The sequence below is a fragment of the Tympanuchus pallidicinctus genome, unplaced genomic scaffold (genome assembly GCF_026119805.1).
Source record: "Tympanuchus pallidicinctus isolate F22 unplaced genomic scaffold, pur_lepc_1.0 scaffold14, whole genome shotgun sequence".
NCBI lineage: Eukaryota > Metazoa > Chordata > Aves > Galliformes > Phasianidae > Tympanuchus > Tympanuchus pallidicinctus.
In genome coordinates this window covers 3,083,354-3,102,169 of record NW_026294659.1, presented here as the reverse complement: position 1 = coordinate 3,102,169, position 18,816 = coordinate 3,083,354, and the positions used below count along the sequence as shown (strand labels likewise).

The window sequence follows — 18,816 nt, the reverse complement described above, 5'->3', positions numbered from 1 at the left end:
TGGATTATTTTTTTACTGATTTACAAATGTCAGTTCATCTGTTTAAATCTGAAGCCTACATCCTCTGAGTTCAGGGTGAGCTACGACCCATACAGCTGAGTGTGCAATCAGAGAGAGACCTCTAATGGCAGATCACCTGCATTTTAAGTTCTCAGAATTAGGAACAGATTTAAAGCTGATAAGAGAGTATGCAAGAACAATCTTCCATGCAGCTTAAGGAATATGACTTCGGACTGATACTCTGGTCTGAAGGCAACCTACAACGATCGGTATTTAATTTGTTACTTGCCTCCATGGGAGAGTTATGGTCTTTGGAGTCACAAAGTCTTTGGCTCACTTGTGATTTCTTACTGTATTTCTACTATTCTCTCCTATACCATTTATTACTATTCTCAATATTTCATTTTCAATGTTAGGTAAAATACTGTAGTCAAAATATGTTACAGTTTGGTTGTTACCACTGAGTTCTCTGATGGATTTTCAAGTATTTACTGATCAACTTTTAGTATTACTATTCTTATTTTTCATTATAGTGAGATAGTGATGAAGGACTAGTCCAATTGAAGTAATAAACCTCAGTGAAATAGTAAAATGCTGAGACTGTTATTCAATTAAAGGGATAATAAATTTCTTTTTCATTCTTTTCTTCCCCTTTGCTTCCTTCACCTTCCCCTTTCCCTCTTCCCTCTCTCCCCTTCCCCCCTTCCCCTTTTCTTCCCTTCCCCCCTTCCCTCCTTCCCCCCTTCCCCCCTTCCACCCTCTCCCTTTGCCCTTCCCTTCCCTTCCCTTCCCTTCCCTTCCCTTCTTTCTTTCTTTTTCTTTTCATCTTTACAAATTCATTAGATCTTTGTTTTTGTTATTGAGTATTCTGTACCAGTCTGTATTTCTGTTTGCATGAAATTATATGAAAAATGTTTTTTAAATTTTTTTAAATTTTCTGATTGCTAAATAAAATTAATAAATCTAAATGATCTAAAACTTTGAAGAGATGCTGCTTAGTGCCCTAGCAATATTTAGAGAGAAAGTTGTAGTTTAACCATCTTGATTTTCAAGATGGTTTCATCATTTTCAGTCTGCACGTATGAAGAAATTACAACAATGTGTGAATTAAATGATTATATCTGCATTTATCAATGCTTTGTGACAAGTTATGCTTTATTTGAAAGAAGGTTTAAACTTAGAGTTCTAATAATTCCTACACACATACTGTGTCAGTGATAATCATGCATTGTTTATTCTCAAACACTTCCTTTAGCTCATGCTCATTTTACGATGCCATTAAGGTTTGAGAGATTGTTTATCTGTACTCACTATTGTTTTTAATGTGAAAGAGAGAACTCCATTTGTGGCTATAAAAGATTAATTGGAGAAGCTCAGGTGTTCTGTCTCCTTTTGATATTCAGAAGGAATACCTAAGCAACTCTGAAACTGAAACGGAAATAGGAGATGGGCAGGTGAAATGGATGCCTCTCAAAAGGCAGCATGGGTTAAGTTCTAGTTTATCTCCCCTAGGTATCAGAATGTCACAGCCTGTAACACTTTCCCATTTTGCTTGCAGGGATAAGACACTGTCTTAAAAATGTCAAAACAGCCAGCGTCACATGTCAAAGCCATTCAGGTAAGAGACAGTATTTATGTTTCTAATATAATAAATAATAAATCTCAACCTCTGTTGTCTGACAGATTGCACTGCTTTGCTCCTACAAAACCCTGCAGAAGTGCTAAATGGGGATTATTCTTTCAGAGTTAAAAGTTTGGTACTGAAAAATTTTGACCTGAACAAGATCTTACAATGTGAGCCGAAAAAAAAAGTGAATCAGATAGGCTGTTTGCTCACTTTCTTGCTGATGTGTCCTTTTCAACACTAGCTTATGTCTGTTGGACCAGCAAAGTAAAACATGGTGATATATCTACAAAAGTGATCAGCATTATGAGTAAAACTAATTATTGCAACTATTGTCTTTTCCATAAAGTTAATGTAATTTTGGGAAAACTTTAGTCTAAAAGGATAGCAGAACTATTAAGGTTTTTAAATGCCTGAATGTCCTCAATAAAAAAAAAAAAAAAAAAGGTAATATTTGATTAAGAAAACATTTTGTTTAAAGCATAAATAGATTGTGAGAAAAGTTTACATTTTCATTAGAAAAGCCCTATGTGTCATATACTTCCTCAAATGGGTTATTGTCATAAGAATGAAGTTGGTTGTTATACTGTTGTAAAAGAAACACTTGGAGAATTTGCCCATTGTCATCATGAAATAGTTAAGCTGTACTTAATTCACGCTATCATTGATTCTTGTAAAAACAATTCCTGAGCTGCAGAATTTTACAGTGTTCTTGTATTTTGTAAAATGCACTTGCAACCAAATTTTTGCCACAAGTTCAGGTTCCCTTTAAAATATGTAAGAGTCATAAAATGGATTTTCTAAAGTCTGACCTACCCTCTGTTTTGCCAAGGTAATACTAACTTAGTGGACTAAATTATCAAGAGGATTAGTTATCTGGTGGCTAGACAGCATACTAAAGTGGAAAGAGACTAAAATGCTAATTTTGGTCATCATCACATGTACTGGAAAAGAGATGCAAGTTAATTCAGTTGAAATCATCAGAAGCCACTGATTTCATGTAATTCAGATTTTTATCCCTCAGATACAGATAATGGAAATATTTATGTGATTAATGAAAAAATGTAGATAATTCATAGATTAAAATGTTTTACATTTTACTTTTAAACTTCATGAGCATGTACAAGTGTTTTTAAGGAATGAATTTAGTTTGTCCATTAAAAATGGATTAAGTTTAAGCAATGAGTTTCATATATTATGAAACTTTAATTTTTACAATGGTAATTTGCACTAGGAAAATTACTGTACAAACTTTAAAATAAATCTATTAAATATTGTATCAAAGGTTACTCCAGCAGGGAGACTTGCTCTTGAGTTGATGCTTGTTGCCCTTGGAGCACTCTGAGAACCACAACTCAAAACGTCACATTACTTTCATACATTGTGATTCATATATGATGTATGATCCTTTGCTGTTAGATGTTATTGCAGTAGGACTGACATCCTGTAGAAAATATACGTAGTGCTGTAACAACAGAAATGTAATGTCACCTCACTGACTGAATTATCTGGTGATGCTGCATGTCAGGAGTAGCTTCTTTCTGACTGTACAAGATGTACACTGAAGTCATCACATGCCAAGGGCCACTAAATACAGACATGTTAAGAGTAACATCTTGTTCCTAAGAGTAGTTTGGGATCACAGGGGACCAAAGATGTATTAACTTCTGGTAACTTTCGTTGCTTGTTTCCCTTTACTCTCCCCCTCAGTGCATAAAAGGATGTTTATAGATCTCGCTGACAATTATTCTCCCCACAAACACTACTCTTTTTTTTTTTCTAGTTCTTTCTTTTCTTTTTTTTTAGTTATATTCAGTTTTTTTCCCTCCCCTCTTTTTGTTTTGTTTTGTTTTTTGACTTGAACATGTTTATGTTCAAGGAGCTTTCCAGCTTATTTAGTAATGCTTCTGGACAAGTAGGAATTGGTATGATACTGTGAAGAATTTATCTAAGGTCATGTGCCAACATAATAATACAGGAAGCATTACTTTCGGAGAAGCCCTCATTCTCACAGAATCATTTAAGTTGAAAGGGGCCTTTAAAGGCCATCTAGTCCAACTCCCCTGCAATGAACAGGGACATCTACAGCTATATCAAGGTGCTCAGAGCCCCATCCAGCCACACTTTGGATGTGTACAGTGACAGGGCAGCCACCACCACTCTGGGCAACCTGTGCCAGTGCTTCACTGGTTCCAGTTTGCTTCACTAACTGTTTCAAAGCCCTTTGTTCCTGAATACCTGAACATGATCCCAGCCAATTTTGGTTAAAATACAAGCAAGGCTTTGGCTTTTGATTACTACTGAATGAGCAACAACCATTACCAACAAATACAAGGGACACACAATGTTTACCAAACTAATTTACACATACTCCACATTCATTCATAGCTCATAAACTTGTTATTAGTTGCAGCAGAACTTAGAAGGTGGCCTTGAGAAAGACAAAGATTGGATGTAGCTTCTCAGAAAGAAGCCACATACTTTTAGATGTGTTCCCTTCAGAGTGTTCAGGAAGACCTCAGTAGAGTGCATTAAGACAAATTTCTACTCATTATGAGAACTGCAATGACATCCAAACTGTGATAAGCACTTTCCAGAAACAAAGAAAGATGTAAGCCCAATAAGAATCAGTATTATTAAAAATAAGTAATGCACATACAGAGGTCTGTCTACAGCAATTATAATTTACAGCTTCAAGAGTTTGGAATGAAAAATGTTCCATTTAGCATTCCACTGGATGGGGTCAGAGAAGAAAGAAGTCACCAAGACTTGTGTCTCCATCCCAGCAGCCAGGTAGCAAAAGCCCTGAGGAGGATTTTTAAAAGTGCAGTTATACACTTGTGTTGATTGCAATACAAACAGTCCTTCCAGAGTCCTTCCATTTCGTGTCTGCATACATCTTGTCTAAACTCTGAAGTGAATGCATTTATTGCAGGAAAAATGGTTCAAACCACAGCAGTGTGACACAGATCAGTCTGAAAATGCTGAAGTGGACCAAAGAATCGCTTCTTTAATTTGATTAGCAGTCTGGCACTTACCGATTTGCTTTTGTTTCCTGAACCATTTTTAGTCACCGTTGTCATCTGTCCCCCACAGGAAGAAATACAAAGATTTACAGTTTTGTGGTCAGCCTTGTAGGAGGCTGTTTTATGCTTTTATTGTCCAAGAAGAATAGATGCCCCAAAAAAATGAGGAGGACAGATCCATCCTGGGAATAGTTCTGGTGATTCAGTTCTGCAAACCTGTGTGGCCACACTCTCTGTAAAGTGCTGTTTCCTATTCCAAAAAAAGCATCTGGCTGGAGGTACCAGAGACTGTCTGGGGAGATGCATAAAATTATAAATAGCAAAGCTGTTTTTTTCCACTGCTAAATGAAATAATGGGTTAAGTACTGTGAGGCTGAAAATGCCCTGTCTCCTGGGAACTTAATGAGTGCAGACGAAAGGTTTCACAATATCTAAACTAATGCTCAGCAAAAAAGCATGTGAAATGAATCCCTATTTGTCTCTAAAATACATGGCTCTACAGATCTTTGCAAGCCCCACTGAAATGGAATCAGCAACTTGCATAAATAGAAGTGTAAAAAAATGGAAAAAGAGAAAGCTGCTTATTTCATATCAATTGGATTCTTAATTCATCAGGTGCTGAATTATGGCTAGAACATTTGTGGGCTGTGTTCCTGTGGTTATCCAACCTGGGCGCAATCTGCAGTACCATGATTTGAGCAGAAGGATGGTATTGTTCATCCTCATTTTGTGCAAATCAGTCAGATGGTAAATGACAATAAAGCAGCTCACTGTGTGAAGGTTCTCTGCTTCAGCTCAGTGGCATTACCAATTCACCCGCTGGTTTTCGAAGTGGGAGTCATGATATTTTGATGACATTTCCTATGAGCAGCTTCTTTTCAGAGATCGTGAGATAAGAATAGGCTTAATTTGTGCACTTAGTTGATCACGCCATTCGACTTTTAAAATGATCCTGTCTGGGTCACACAAGGACAGATACATTTTAGCCATTCTTTCCTAAGCTGTCCTTCCAGGAGGCTTTATTTTTAAAAATGTATTGCAAACCGCATTATTATTATGGCTACTAGCTTATCTCACAGATGAAAAAACAGATTTCTTTAGTCATACAGGTAATATTTGGAGGAAGGCTGTTGAAGCCAGGGGCTAAAGCTCTGTCATGTGTTTGACCAGGATTGGGCTGATTTGAGAAGTGGGCCACTTTGGGGCTCCTCCTACCCCGGTCTGGGTAGCTTTGTTTTTTCCATCTTCAAAATAGAATCATGGAATCGTAGAGATGGAAGTGTTTCTCTTTCCCACGAAAGTGTTGTTACAAATGTCTGTACAATAATGTCTATGCTCCTGTTGCACCCTTTTAGAGTTCTGCCATTAACCATGTCTATATATCAGTCATTATTATAAGTGTTATGATTTCGTCCTGACAGGCTAATATTAACATCCCCATGGGAGCTTTTAGACCTGGTGCAGGACACCCTCATAAAAGAAAAGAAGTAACACCTGAAGAAGTGGAGGAGGTAAGAAGAAGTGAGCTTTTTGGTATCTTCTTTTTTTCAAGGGAGTCCCTGACACTGATGTAAGAAAGCATTTAAATCAATCTTACAGCACTACCTACCAATCATAGGTACCACAGCTGATGTATGAAAATGACTCATGCTAGTAACTGATCACCTATGAAACACCTTGTAAAAATGTAGCTTTTGCTGCCAAGGTATCTGTAGGAACTCAAAGTATTTTGAGGGTCTGTAGCACTACTTCAACAACAGGATGAAATCTGCTATCAGGACCTCGTTAAAAGTATTTATCTAGGCTGAAGCTGGTGGAATACAGCAAGTAAAGTTATAGCAAGGCTTTGGAAGAGTCCATTGGTACCTGCTGCCCTGCGGTGAACTTTATTGTTACACCTTAACAATATTGGACAGGAGTTCAAACCTGACATTTGGAAAGCTTTTTGGATTATTTATCAACAAATAAAAATGGAGTGTAAAGACTAAATGTTTGCAAATTAAAACCAGAAACTGTAAACCCATTTACCTGCAGATGGAAGAAAGTACTCCTTGCCAGACTGAATTCTGTGTTTTGACACCTGTAATTTACAGGGAGCATTTAACACTGGATTTATAACAGGAAGTGTAATTTATACCTTAGCCAACAAGGGTCACAGATGCCATATTTCTGGGTGATATTAGAGCATTTTATTTACCATGAACTTTTAAGCATCTAAAACCAACTGTGGAGAGATAGAGATGCTCCAAATATGAAAAATACATTAGTTAGGATGGCTGCCTATTGCTCCTTGGCCAGTTGGCATAGTCTGGCTGTGTAATCCCCATCTCAGAACTGGTCCTTCTGTGCCAGAACTAATGATGTTCTGTGGAGCCATGGACAGCAGGGCTCAGATTGACCCATGCAGCCAGGCCAGCTTGGGCAGGACTTAGTGCTCACACTGGCTGAAGCAGAGCTGCTGTTGTTGGAAAGAGCGTTCCCCATTCAACAGCCTGGTTCACTTTGGACAAATCCTCAGCTGCTTATGACTCGGTACAAGCACACACAGTGGGAAATTTTGGTTAAGAAATGCTTAATTCCTTTTCAGCCTAAATGAGACAAGTTTTCTTTTCTGAATTTCAACATACTCGATATAAATATTGCTCTGTTTATACAAAATTATTCTTACCAAATTGAGCCTGATTTAACTCTTTTTAAGAAGATTTAAAACAAAAGAATACAAAACAGAGAAAGTGACCTTAAGCACATACTGATCCTGTAAGGAAATAAAAACACATTGCTCTACAGTAATTAAATTGGTGAGGAATTAATATTTTTAAGCAGAAACTGATGTAGTATGAGTGAATTATGGTAGTATGTGAGAAATAAAATAAATGACAGGTACTGAAAATTAATTTTTGTTGGATAATTCTGTATTGCTTTACTTTACAGAATTACATAAATACTGTACACCAGACAGACATTACAAAATGAAAGTTCTTGGACCTGATTTTATATTCATCCAAACTAATGGAAGTAGAGACTACAGAAACAGCTTTTGTCATGGGAATAAAATAAAAATGCTACCAGTTAACTTGTCTTTTTGCATTCTCCCCTGGTTAATCTTCGCAGTCAATATAGCTCATGAGTCTTTAGAGCAGCCTTAGACAAATATATCTTTTGCTAATAGTCTTTTGCTAATAGCATTTTTCACTGCATTTTAAAACCTTGGCAAAGGACATGAGAGAAGTCTGGCTCTTACTCAAAGGGTTGTTATAGTCCAAAGGAAATGCATATTTGTGAAGGTCAAAGGAAAGACCTTAGTGACATGCAAAAAAACAACAACAACAACAAAAAAAAAGGTGGGGATTTCAAGAAACAACTTTTCTTCACTCAGAACAATCCCATGCATGTATCTGTTAACTCTTGTCATACATCTAAATCATTTTACAGTGTGCACCATTTTTACTAATGGAAAGAAGAATTTTGCAGAGATGACTTGAAATGGTCTCTATAGTATATCTGCTATGAACTAGTAAGAACTGTGGTTTTCAGGACAGTAGCTAGTAGCTAGTAGCTACTGTCTTATGAGTTTTTTCAAATTAGCAAGCTGTGCAGTATAGCTGTGAAAGGAAGCAAAACAAGCTCATGGCACCTTTAACTGATACAATTTTGTGCATCTCTCCCAACAATTTCTGTGTCAATTTAATTATTCTCCTGCTGAGTTTTTTTCCCAGATGTTAGATCATAAGCAAGATACTAAACAGTTCATGTAGTATCTGGGGCTGGACTACTGACTGGGATCTTAAATGACCAAAACAAAAAATGGTAGCTTGCAATAACTAATACCACATTAACTAAAAAAATGGGAAAAGATAGTAAAAATCTACTAAGCCAAGCAATATAATTGCTCCAGTTTTCTTTTATATGGTGATCTCTAAGAGGCTCAGATAAAAAAAAAATGAACAAAAAAACAAAACCAAACAAAAAAAAAAAAAAACAAAAAAAAACACAACCACAACAGAATAGAGGATACCACATAAAAAGAAACCTGGTTTTCTAAAATTCCTTTTATTTGCTTATTTGCTTTTAATTTGTTTATTTGCTACTTAACATTGTAGAATTGTGCTTCCTAATTGGTATGTAGTCCCTTAATCATAAATGGATTTTACTGGCCAATAATAATTAACAAATAACTCTGAAATTTTAAAAATGAAATTACATGTTAGGAATTGACTGATCACGGGCTAATAAATATAAATACTGAATTAATTTCAAAGTCCAAAAAGCCCATCCAAGAGTAATTTAAAAAGAAAAAATGATTTGTGAAATTATTTGCAGTAAAGTATTCATTCACCTCTGATTCTACCTGATTCCCTCTATGTGTTCAGTCTATAAAATATAGAACAGGCTGGATAAACCTTAAACTCCCTACTGGAAAGCTACACCTTCAAAAAATTGCTCAGTATAGAATAGAAATTGTCTGAAATACATGCTCTACCTCACTGAGGAACAATAGTACAGTGGAAGAACCACTGAGGGGTGAAATGCTATCAGGTCCATCAGGAATATTTGCTCTATTTGCTATTGCGTTAATGCTGCTATTTAGCCTGTATTTTTGCAGTGTCAGCAAAATAGCCGTTAGGCGCGACTCCATTTCAAACATAAAGTGGCAAAAAACCCTTCAGAAAAATTAAACATCAACTCAAGCTGAGACTGGACAGAGCTTTTGGGGATAGCTTACTGTTGATATAGTTGATTTCCAAATCTGAGGAAACGTATGATGTTTTTCCTATCCAGGAGGCCAGCAACTATGAGACTGTAAGAAAATGGATAATAAAAATGATTCCTTATCCTTTTTTTCCCCCCAAAATCAAAGATCTGCAGTTGCTTTTAATATTCTTTTGCTTTTATGCTAACAAGCTGACAGTGTAAATTCCTGTCCATTTACAGAAAGATCCACATTCCTCTGCACTGACCATTTTTTCCAAAATGCATTTGGAAATTCAAAACAACAACCAACAAAATAATCCATCTCTTCCCACCCTCCTCCCCTTCTAGTATTTTCATTGTGATTGCAGTTAGTATAATATCATCCTTTACTGTTTCCCAAATAACTGACCTGTGCTTAAGCTCAAGAGCTTTCTATTGCAGCAGCAAGGTGACTGATATCCTTTTGTGCAGAGTGTACCTGCTACAGAAGAGGAGAAAGACAAGAAGCATCTCCCAGGAGCTGTAAAACTTCCAGGTCCTGCTGTCAACTTGTCAGAGATTCAGAACATAAAGAGTGAGCTGAAATTTGTCCCCAAAGCTGAGCAGTAATTGGAAGAAGCAGGTGAGTAAGAGAGGTTCTTTCCATGGCTCTAGGAAAAGCAGGGTGATCTAGACACATTTTTATGCCAAAAGATGGCTTTCCAATTATTTCAAAAATCCTGGAATCACACCCTATATTTCAAAGATAAAATACAGTTTGTAGAAGAAGAGGTCAAATAATCCTTGGAATTCTGCTTTATTTCAAACATGCAGCATGCAGGAGACTGTATCTGATAATACATGATGTACTTCAACCTGCCTTACAAAGAGTGTGTTTTGCTATTAGGAATATTTTGAAGCCAGCTAAAGAATACCATCTTGTTCCACAAGCACAAGTTCCAATTTTATGGAGTACAAGATCTGTACACTCTAACTACAAATAAATGTATTATAATGCAAATAAATATGTTAAAATGATGGAGAAGTAGGTCAGTATTTTTAAAAAGCTCCTTCAGAACACTAGAGATTGGATATAATTTTATTTACGTAATTCAAAACTAATGTACTAGTGCCTCCAATCATTTTGTCACACAAATGCACCCAGTGCCATTTATGGCATCCAAGATCATGCAACATAGCTATCTGGTGCTCAGAAATATGATGTGGGACCTCAAGAAGATCTTTGCTCCTCTGGAGTGACAGCTGGAGACCAAAGAGGGACTCTCAGTTACTACAGACAGCACCAGATACTACGGATTGAGGTGCTAATCTGATCAGCATCACAACTCATAATTCATCTTGGTTATATTCATCACTTTAGAATCATAGAATAGAATTGCAGTAGAATGGTTTGGTTTGGAAAATACCTGAAAATCATCCTGTTCCAACCCCTCTGCCATGAACAGGGACACACACTTTCACTACACCAGATTGCCCAAAGCTCTATCTAACCTGGTCTTGAATAGGGAATCCACGGCTTCTCTGGGCAACTTGTTCTGATGCATCACAATCCTCTGAGTTAGTAATTTCTTCTTAGCATTTAATCTAAATCAACATTCTTTTAGTTAAAAGCCATCACTCCTTATCCTATCACAATACTCCTCAATGAAGAGTCCCTCCCCGTCTTTTCCCGTAGGCCTTCTTTAGGTACTGGAAACTACCTGAAGGTGTACCTTGGCCTTCTCTACTATAGGTCGAATAACCCAAATCCTCTCAGCATGTCTTCATAGAAGAGATGTTCCAGTCCTCTGATCATATCTGTGGATGCACTCACTCCCCAGGGCTGAACATAGTACTGCAGGTGGAGTCTCATGGAAGTGGAGCAGAGGGGGAGAATCACCTTCTTTGCCCTGCTAGCTATACTTCTATTGGTAAGGTTTGCTCTCTGGTCTTCAGGCATACATTGCCAGTTCGTGTTGAACATTTTGTCCATCTGTAACTCCATGTACAGCTCTGCAGTGTTACTCTTTCACTTATTGCCCAGCCTGTATTCATATTTGGGGTTACCCTAACCTTGCGCATTAACACAGATTTCTGAATTATTTGCACCTGATTTCAAATAAAGCCAATAAATCTCTGTTCTACGTTCTGAGCCACAGGAAGAAAAAAAAAAAAAAGAAAAGAAAAGGTCATTTCCATCCCTGAAGTCATCATCTGATTTTCTTTGACAAGCCTTAGTCAATAAAGATATATCAGGCAGTTATGATGAATGTTCCGCTTTACAGAGGAGTTTCAATCAAAAATAACTGAAGACGGTAAGATACTTGTGTCAGATTGTAGTCATCTGAATTGCCAGCTGTGGCTATTGACACAAGTCCTTTTTATCATGAAGAGAAACAAAAGAGCTAAGCTGAGTAAAAGAACATCATCTGGAATTTACTGCACATAAACATTAAAACAAAACAAAACAAAAAGCAATGCAGAAAGATTTTGTGAACGCAGAAGTGCTACGGTCCAGTGATCTTAAAGGAAATGGCTTATAATCTGAGTGAATTGTCTCAACATGCTCTGCAGCATTAATATACTTTTTTAATGTACACTATAAATATGCCATTTAAAAGGAAAATGTGTTTAGTTTTTTTCTTGCTTTTACCCTGCTGTGTCACAACGTGCCTGTTATTTTAAAAGAAATAACAGCCTTTCTCTTTGGGAAACCTGGGAAAAGGAAAACTAACATTTTGTAAAATGTAACATTGTAGTCATCACACTAAAGGAGTGCCCAGAGAAATATGAATTTTTAATGCCAGGCTTTAAAGATTTTTTCTCTCTATAAGAGGTATTTATATAGAAATGTGACTCCATGTTTTGTCTAAGACAATTGTTGTTTTCAGTATTTAAAATTGTAATTTTATTACTAGCTTACGGAGCATCTGAAAGTAACAATTAGAGCATGCATAGACATTTCCTATACAGAAAAGATTTTGACAGGAAGGTCAGTAAAGTAGAATAATAGAATCATAGAATTACCAAAGTTGGAAAAGACCTACAAGATCACCCACAGTTCAACCGTTCACTTAAAAGTAAAACAAGTAAAAGGCATCCAGAAAGCTGTGAGGTCATTATGAAGTCATTTCCTTCTCCATGCTTCTTTTGATGTTGCATTGCTTACCACGTTCTGATGGTAACACAAATGGGAAGGCAGATCACATTGCTTGTGGGGAGGGCAGAAAGGAGTAAAGGGTAAAGGGGGCCCTGAAGTACAGAAGGATTTCAAGAGGGAATGGCTGTGTGAAATGACATAGTCCTGTTGGTAGCAGGAGGTGATCAGAAGTTACACATGTCCAGCCATTAACTATTTACCTTTGCAAGGGGAAGCAGTTGATTAAAGGTATCTCTCCCAAGAGAGAAACTGCTGGTTGTTTTTGATTCCAGATACTACTGCAGTGATGCTAAATATGATCGCCATTTACGTATTTATCTGACTACTGTGAAAAATACCACTTTCTAGAGTATGGATAGTAAAGTCACAGATCATTTCTAAAATGATAACTTCTAGAAGACTTTCAGGCACAGCACTCACTGAAGATTAGGAGTTTGGTTTTGATTGCAGTGCTGAACTAAGTGTATGCATGAATTCTACATGATATTGAAATGCAAATCAACTGTATGCCACATCCAGTGGCCTGGAAAGGTACTAAATCTAAGGATAATGCCCCATATAAGATATTCATATGTTCAGTTGTTTTAGTCATGTCCTGCAATCTCATATAAAATATGAGGCAATCACTGAATTGTTTTATGGCTGACTATTTCAAGCTAGTGAAGATTATCTGTATTTGTGAGAAGTTCACATTCACATCTGCCTCATACTTTGCTTCATGGCCAAGAAGAGGTTACTGACCATCATTTGGATGTGGTGCTCTCTACAGAATGGTACACTGATTGGTCAAAAGAATATGTCTGTTCAGAGTGCATAGTGATAAATGGGTACACTGCTTGGCTTTCATAGTTTGGAAATGAATTATCTCTCACATTAGTACAATAAACTCTTCAGATATTCACAGTTGAGGGATTTTCCTTAATTAGTATTTTTATGTTTCTCATGGTACTCTGTAGATAACCACTGAAGCTAGTATAATAATTCCAAATTCTCTAGATAGTTTCCATTACATTGTAATTATATAATGCAATATCATAAAAGTATCAAAAACATACAGAAATGTATCAAAAATACCAGAAGTTTCATAACTACAACAATTATTTCTAACACTTCCTTCTAATACTGTCATTTCCCAAGGCATAGTTTCAGTAAATGGTGAGTCAGTATAATTGATTTTGTTTAAATTTTGATCCATGTTGTGCTCAGTTTTATACTGCAAACTCATCAACAAAAATAAAGAACTAAAGAACAGTAGGTTGGTCCATTATTTACAAATTTAATCCTGCAAAATTTGTACTTTAAAGTAACTTCAGTTAAATATCTTTGGTTTTACTCTTTCACCAAACTTGGAAATATGGAGAAATTGCAATCATAGCTGTGAGTCTTAACAGTTTGTGGGATGGATATAATTAGTAAGGTGTCATAAAGCTGGATCCAGTGAAGGTCACAGAGTGCTTATTAGTTAAGATATTCCTGTAGTCATCTCTTACTGCTGATCTATCACCTATAAATAGCCCATTAGAATACTCTGCTTTGTTATAATATTTTTTTTTCCACAGAACTGTAAATGTTGTTTGATGCGACTAGTTTTATTATACAAATATGATTCACTTTCCTTTTCTCACCTGCAATTTTTTTTGCTGTTCCCCTTCCACATACCCATTTTTACATGCACAAGAATGAAACATACACAGAATAGAATCACAGCATAATAACACACACTAATCAGCTAAGTATATGTCTTGCTGAGTTAAGCCATGCTACGAAGCATTTAATTTCTAATAAATGGAGCCTGCTATGGCTGTGATTCGTTACTGATTGTGGTTATACCTCATAAGGTAACTAGCATAGTGATTGCAAATGGAAATATGACAGCACAAATTGTCATTTCTCCTAAATAGAGTGTATATTACTTGAAGGCATAGAATATAGAATATTTGGGTTCTTTCTACATTCTATTCTGCTTTGTGTTTTGTGTCCTAAAAAGTGGATGTTTATGTAACAAGCACTTGTATGAGTACCTTGAAGAACCATGGAGTCTGAATGCTGGGCTGTAGTTTCAAAGGGCCCAAGCCATCAGCTAATGTGGTCCAGTCTTTTCTCTTGAAGTAGATTTTTATACAGCTACTGAATCAATTTCTCAAAAGGGAAAAAAGGGAAATTTACTGCCTTGAAGTTACAAAACAAAATAATAAATAAAATAAAAAATTCCTTGTCATGGACATACAGGCAGCACTGCTGGCATTCCTTTCTGGACATGTTTGGGGAAAGCTCTCACTGCAATCCCAATCACATCCCTACTCAGAGTCTGGTCAGACACGGTTGCTAAGCCATGTCAGGGCTGTTTCTAACAGGGTGCCTGTCTTATTTGAGGTGTGAGAAGCACACAGCTGGTACTCGTAGATTATCCCTTGTCTGGAATTCTGGGAGAGTGGCTTAACTGCCAAATGAGCACTAGTTCTATTGTCAGGTACAGAAGCAAGTGAGTTCTCAAGGAACAAACAGCAAGCAAGAACTTCCCAGGGTAGCTTAGACTTTGCAATCCTTGCAACATATCAGAATAATTTGCCTCACAAAAAAATGAGGACTCTTGTCAGCAGAGCAGCTATGCAGATTGGCATCACTTAAAGAAGAAAGAGAGAGGAAGGGAAAAAAAAACAGAAGTCCCTTAGAGGATAGAGCTCTTATATCCATACTTAAAAGACTTTCCTTGGTGTTGCTATTAATTATTTACAAAAAAAGTCAATTACTCTGAGCTAAAATTACACATTATAATTTTTCCCACTGAGTACTATGGATGTTAATTACAGCTTCATGCTACATACTACATTTAGGATGCATCTCAGCTGAAAGCTGTTATGTACTTCTCTTTATGTCACTGTTTTGATACACTTTTCAGTGATTGTGTCTTACTTCTGTGCTCAGGTAGACCAAAAGAACATGGTTAAACTACTACAAGTCTATTTATTTCATTCTTTCAAACTTTAAAATAGAAGACCTATAGATTTCTTTTAAGAGAGAAAACTGGGATCCCAGGAAACAATTCCATTTTAGAGGAGCTGTATTAAAAAAAAAAAAGAAAAAAAGTTACTCACGTTTTGTTTCCCAGTGTTTCTGGGTTTTAAAGTAAAAATTGAGTTAATCCCTTCAGCTGTCCATTGGAAACCAAGTCTGTTCGCTACCACTGCTGAAATGCTGCAAGCCTCAGCATGATATTCTTCAGGCCTTTGCAAATCAACTAGAGGTTGCCTTCATGTTCACTTATTAAATGGTGGAAGTGAGCAGGAAAACTGGCTGGAGAGACTCTGCTTTCTAAATGCCTTGGATAGCTTAAAGGTCTGTATTTGTAGAGCAAAGAACAAGACACGCTCTAAAGAACAACAAATACTTCCATATGAAGTTGTTACACAGAAAATTATTGTGTTTTGTAGTTTTGAAAACTAACAGCTTCAAAGCAAACACTGTTAAATCAAAAAGCATTTTGCTCCAAAGGAAACTACAAGAATGGATACTTGAATTTTTTTTCAGAGCATAAAATATGCAAAACATTTCTGTGCCAAGTTGTGTCTTCAAGCAGAGTGTTTTATTACTGGAAGAGACAAGCACAAAGTAGTAACCCAAAGAGCTCTCATTTTTCCCATGGGTCTGAGTGTGGCAGGAAGTCTCTATTAATTTTTAGAATGTGACCATATTATTTACTACTCTGCCATTGCTGTGTTCAGGGCTCCCTCTGAGAGTCTGCAGACATGTGGAGGTCAACAGACCTCAACTAATATACAGAAGAAATTTCTTTGTTGAATCTCTTGCATCGACCCATTAATGACTTTGAAGTAAGAAAGTACCTCTCACATTAGCAAGGTGGTCCTGAAAATCTCTGCTCCTTTCACAGATGAGAGCCATTAGTCTTCAAAATGAGAGAAAGGCACCAGAGGGCTGCTCTAAAAGTAACGCCTTCTATTTTGTTATGTTGCTCCACTATGCCAGAGGTGAGTGTTCATGGTATGGCAGCAGAGGCTGAACCTTCCCACCAATATCCCATTGCATTTTGTTGCCATGCAACAGATGGCAGTAGAGGGACAGTTTGACAAAATGGAGTCTGATGTGGAAGTGCATATGAAGCAAAGGTGTGTCACTGAATTCCTCTATGCAGAAAAAATGGCACCCACTGACATTCATCAGCACTTGCTGAATGTTTCTGGAGACCAACCAGTGGACATGAGCACAGTGAGACAATGGGTGGTGTGTTTCACCAGTGGCAACAGCAATGCAAAAGAAAGGCAAGCCATGCTCCAGATGGCCACACACAGCTGACACACTACAAAATGAAGAGCATCTCAAACAGCTGATCTATATGAATTGGATCCGGGTGGTGACTATGTTGAAAATTTGTGTTTTGTAGCTGAAAATTTGATCTTTCAAACAGTGTTATTATGCTCTTTGGATGTGTTTTAGTTCCCATGGAAATAAATAGGAGGCATTACTTTCAGAGAGACCTATGTATTTGCTTAGCAATCTGAACCTATTTCGTATAACCTATGTTATTACTAGATGCCTTCCTATAATCACTCTGTTGATTAGTTAGCCCTGTACTTTCATCGTCAGACTCTTTAACAGAGAACCCCCTGCACTTCCACCAGTGCTGCTCTTGACAGATTTTGTAAGAACTAAACTTCTCAGTGAATTTCTCAGTTGGACACTGTCGTTGGGTCCACACTTCTTAAATTAAGCTTCTAAAGGCAAGAAGCTTCCTAAAGATGTTGAATGTGAAGGAATCAGTGAAGCCTGAAGATGGGATACAGTTAGCAGGCTTTTTCTTGTTTATCATGGCTATATGTAGTAAAAGGTATTATGAATGAATTGCAGAATTTAAAAGTACAACTGGAATGCATTCCTCCCAGAAATCCCAGATAGGAAGTCAGAAATCCCTAAAACTCCCTATGACTCAAATGGCATCTTCTTTGAGGCATGCATGCAGGAGGCAGTACAGGGCTAGTTGGGATCTATGTGCGTTAGAAACCATTTGGACAGCAGGAAAGAGATGGTACCAAGCACTATGAAAGATTTACAAATGAGATGAAGGAAATACAAGTGGAAACTCTCCTGTCAGCTTTCGGTATGTGTTGAGTCCTCAGACATTGTGATGACAGGCATCATCAGGAACCCAAAATAACAAATAATTCCAGTTACTAATCTTACACAGTTCACAATGTGTTCAGCACAAGGGTTTTCAAGTTTCTCTGTCAGAGCAAAAAGGCTAACTGCTTTCGAATACATGAAGCACAACTTCCTACATTATTAACAGCTCAGCTGGTTTTATCAAACCTACATAAATTGTAGCCAATTAAGCTGACAGTATGATCTGAAATATCGTGGCTCTGATGTGATAATCAAATGAATTTTCTTCTAAATTTAGTGCCTCATCATTTTGTTTTATAGTTTTTATTCATTTCATTTGATAAGAGACTACCTAATTACATTTTCATAGCCTTGTGCTCAAGAACTGCATAAATTACTATATCAACGTGCTTTGGAGTTTCTGTCATCTTACACAGGATTTTGGCTCGATATTGTGTGAGCCTTGTCATCCATATCTGGGAGCAGACCAACCACAAGTGTCATGGGCCATTTTTTATACTTAAGATTGGGCTTGCTTCAGTCACTAAATTGCTCTTCATGTGCCTTGTTTTGAAAAGGGAGCTTTTTAGTACCAAATCTACATCTTTTCTACATTTGGTTGAAAATTCCTTCTTGGAAAAAAAAAAAAAGCATCATGTGATGGCAGCTATAGGTAGAGATCACCATGACAGTGATTCCAACATCTGTTGGCCATTGGGCAGCACTACTGAGGAAATATTATTCTGTAAATGTCTGTTGTGATTTTGGTGGGGCTTTTTTTGACACTATATGTCTCAATTTTGAACTCCTAATTCCCATTTGATCAGCAACAACAGTCTCAATACAATGTATTTCCACGCACTAGAAAAACAAACTACACAGCATAAATAAGGATTTCCTATGAGTCATATGTATTTCTCACATTTGATTTGCAGCAGCTTGGAGCTACTTGAAAGGAAACTCAGCTGAACTAACCTTTACTTAAACGTGAAAATGAGTATAAACTTTGGTTTTCTTGTTATTCTATTTTGTGGTTTAATTATTGAGCCTGTGTTTTGTTTCTTACCACAAATGGTTGAGCTCCATATACAGACATGTATTCAATAGAAGCAGAATAAAACCCTCTGACATGGTGCTCAGACCTCACACCCCCACTTTGGCAAAATTGCCATAGCACTGCTTTTAATTTAATAACACAGTTATTCAATTGATTAAAAAAT

The 18,816-nt window shown here is 36.9% G+C and overlaps 1 protein-coding gene across 1 annotated transcript in view; it reads left to right on the top strand.

Annotated features, from left to right (window-relative positions):
- The first annotated feature begins 1,552 nt into the window (after positions 1-1,552).
- Positions 1,553-18,816, top strand: part of SMPX (small muscle protein X-linked) — a 39,249-nt gene continuing 21,985 nt past the window's right edge. The window contains exons 1-3 of the mRNA XM_052673783.1: positions 1,553-1,618; positions 6,072-6,161; positions 9,814-9,964. Coding sequence (XP_052529743.1) covers positions 1,580-1,618; positions 6,072-6,161; positions 9,814-9,951 — 267 coding nt within the window. The 5' untranslated portion in view covers positions 1,553-1,579 and the 3' untranslated portion in view covers positions 9,952-9,964. The remainder of the gene's footprint in view (positions 1,619-6,071; positions 6,162-9,813; positions 9,965-18,816) is intronic.